The sequence below is a fragment of the Tetrao urogallus genome (genome assembly GCF_951394365.1).
Source record: "Tetrao urogallus genome assembly, chromosome: 1".
Taxonomy (NCBI): domain Eukaryota; kingdom Metazoa; phylum Chordata; class Aves; order Galliformes; family Phasianidae; genus Tetrao; species Tetrao urogallus.
Window position 1 is genome coordinate 154521460 of NC_136813.1, and position 3403 is coordinate 154524862.

General features: G+C 42.3%; 1 protein-coding gene across 1 annotated transcript; it reads right to left on the reverse strand.

The window, feature by feature from the left end:
• Positions 1 to 622: 622 nt before the first annotated feature.
• On the reverse strand, positions 623 to 2938 carry RPS16 (ribosomal protein S16; the record flags this gene model as incomplete). The annotated part of the gene is made up of 5 exons (XM_079533141.1): positions 623 to 770; positions 899 to 946; positions 1944 to 2040; positions 2549 to 2650; positions 2933 to 2938. 5 exons carry the CDS (start codon positions 2936 to 2938, stop codon positions 625 to 627), a joined length of 399 nt encoding a protein of 132 aa, XP_079389267.1. The 3' UTR covers positions 623 to 624.
• Between the last annotated feature and the right edge of the window lie 465 nt (positions 2939 to 3403).

Genomic DNA, 3403 nt, shown 5'->3' on the forward strand with positions numbered 1-3403 from the left:
TGTTTGGAACTTCACTTGTGAAGCAGTAATTCAAATGAATCTAAAATGAGAACGGAATTCATTTGAAAGGACTCTAGTTGCCAACCCAGAAGCATAAAAGATACTTAATGCAGAATTACCCTTGGACGGAGTACTAAGAGAAGGCATATACTGGAGTCAAATCCTCTCCTACATCACAGACCAAGTCAGCATCAAGGCTTTGACATTTTCATGCAGAGAGAACATGGATCATCTCCATCAGTAACACCAGAATCACTCAGCTCCCTGTAAAGGTCCATTTGCTTGGACATATTTCTATCTGCTTCAACAAACTGTTGCATGTACTTCACCAAACATCCCACCCCTCCCAAGTAAAAGACGATGTAATCTTTTAATGTTTCAGTAACCACACACACATCCGTAGTACAAGGTTTTCCTTCATTACCAAGGCCCCACAAGACTTGCTTTTCAAAATGGATAAAAGAGGAAGAGTCATCTGGTTTTACTTCGGTATTGATGGATTTGTAAATCAATCTGAAGTGAGAATGTATTTACACACACACACAAAAAAAAAGCAGTTTGAAAACATGGAATTTATCAAATTCTCTTTATGTTTATTGACTGTCACATGACTGGTGAACAATTTTAACGGTAAGACTTCTGGTAACGTGCACGAGCACCAGGTCCTCCAAATTTCTTGGATTCACAACGGCGAGGATCTGCAACCAGCAGAGTCCTGTCGTACTGGATTAGAATATCCTTGATCTCTTTTTTGGAAGCTTCATCAACATCTGCATAGGGAAAAAAAAAAGTTTTGAACGTTTCTCGAAGGAACTCATTTATGCTAGCATTTTCACACTTGTCAGAAGGCAAACATTTTCACTTAATGCTAACATAACAATCTGAACAATGAACTTACATTTTTGATAATAAGCCACCAATGCTTTGGAAATAGCTTGACGGATAGCTGTTAAAAAAAAAAAAAAAAAATGGATTACTAAGGATCGCACATGTATTCAAAACTTAAACACAAAGTGCCAATTCTCTCAGAAACCTGCTGTCTTGTTCTGTGCCAAAGCATCCTTTCCCCCCTTAAGTCCCCTCCCATCTAACTACACATGACCTTTATTTTGGCAAATCTGAAGAACTCTGTGCCAAGAGGCCACCCACGATTCATCTTCTGACTTGACAACTGCCAGCTAGACAAAGCATGGTACAAGTGCTGTCTTCATCACCTTCCTTATAATATGAATCTTGTTTATCTTCTACCAAGTAGTTAATTTTCAAAATCCTTAGGAATAGTTCCCTAAAATGTCTCTAATTTTCAACACAAATAAAAATGTTCACAGAGTTCAAAGACTAAGGCAACAGAATGCGCAATAGGATGGCATGACTTATTTTAGCACACCTCCATAAAACAATCCCATAATAATAATCAGAACTGAAACAAGTGTTATGGGAGCAGCTGTAAACATTTGGTTTGGGACTACATTTTTGATTAGAAAATGAATTTTCTGAAAAATGAGTGCAATCAACTTCAGACATTATCAATATGCTCTGCAAGAGAGGCACTTGCAGATGCTTACACGTGCTCTCATCCAGAGCATGTCTGCAGGTCAAATGAAAGATGCTTCTAGACAACCTGGAAATTTACAATTAAATTCTTAATTTCTAGTGCAAAGTTCTCTTCTCTCTCTTCCAAAAATCTTCGTACTGAGACACACTTCAACTGTCACACCACAAGGTGTAAAGATCAGTTCCTTTGAATTTCACAAATGAATTTTATTCAGCTTGCTCCAGATGCTGCAATTCTGTAGGTAAAATCTATCGAACAAAACAGTGTTTGAGTAGTGAAAAAGAAGCAGAACAGTGAAATGTACAAGCTGCTATTCTAAACTCAAGCCTCTCACATGCACGGTTTCACCTGTTCTAGCCCACAGTGAAGGCTCAAGTCCAAATCATACCATAGATTTGTGCTACATGGCCACCACCTTTCACACGGACTCTGATGTCAACACCAGCAAATCTCTCCTTCCCCAGCAGCAGGACAGGTTCAAGCAGCTAGGAAACAAACCAGATTAACAAAATTCATTTGTTATCAGAGCCAGCACAAGTCTGTAGATTTACACACATGAAGTTGCTAAACATTTTGAAAAACACGAGACTGGATTTTGCAAGCACATATCCAGATCAACTTTATCTCTTAAAGGGTTCTCTGACACCTACTAGTAATACTGTAAAACAAACATACTACTGGTTTTTTTAGGTTTCAAAACACTGAACAGCACAATTTATGTACAAGGAAATTAACAGAAACCAAGTAGTTTAGGCAAAAATCAGAAAAACATATGAAGATTATTAAATTTTAACAGTCTCAGTTAAGCAAGAAAAGTACCCCTCTGCCAACAATACCATTATGGAAGGACACTCAGTTTTCAAAAGTAATTCTACACACAGCAAAAGATTTAGTAGTATCAGTAAGGCAAGCAACTCTTCACCATGCTCAAGTGATTAAATATATAAAGGTATTTTAATGTCCAAGGGTGAAGTAGGCTGAGCAGATGCTTACTTTATACTGCAAAGTCCTAGGCTCAATCATTTCCAGAGGTCTTCCGTTCACTTTAATGAGGCCATTCCCTCTTTTGCAATGGGCGACAGCAGTTGCTGTTTTCTAAAAACGTAAATGTGTGTTAGTACAGAACTTCATTTCTCAGACCAGCAGCATAACGTGTAATTTTCATCAACAACCCACAGATATTATTCTCATATTGCATGTTAACACTTCTCAGTAAATGAAGCAGCACCGCTTCTGACATTTCCAGGCATCCGCTTGGAAGCCTACAAAACTATCTTAACAAGATTATATTAACACTGAAGTTGGGAAAGCTACCCCATCCATTCAATTCAGCCCTCCAAGCCCAGCAGTGCAATAGTTTATTCCCCTATTTAATACGGCCATCGGATACCACCGATAGCGATCCAGGCCATGCTAGGGGTAACCAGGCCCCCGAAAAAGCTTCGATGCAATGTATCCCTCCTTTACAGCTCGTCTCTCCGGACGGCCCCGCTCCATCAGGCCCAACTCCCGCCACACCGCGCGACACGTGGGCGGTCCAGCAGGCCCAGCCAGCGCGGTCCGACTCGCCTCGCACGGCCGCTCCCCGCAGCGCTATGGGAAGCGGCAGACACCGCCGCAGCCAAGCGGAAGCAGAGAGCCGCCATCGCAATGTGCCGCGGCCTCGGCCAGAGAGCAAGGAGGGTGCGAGCAGCCGCCACCCGTGCCCTCACCTTCCGCCCGAAGACCTGGACGCTTTGCAGGGGACCCTTGGCCGGCATGACTGCTCCTGCAAGAGAGAGGAAGGCAGAGGTTAGCGCAGCCAGGAGCGGGGCCGCACACGGGCCGCACAGCCCGCCGGCACTCACC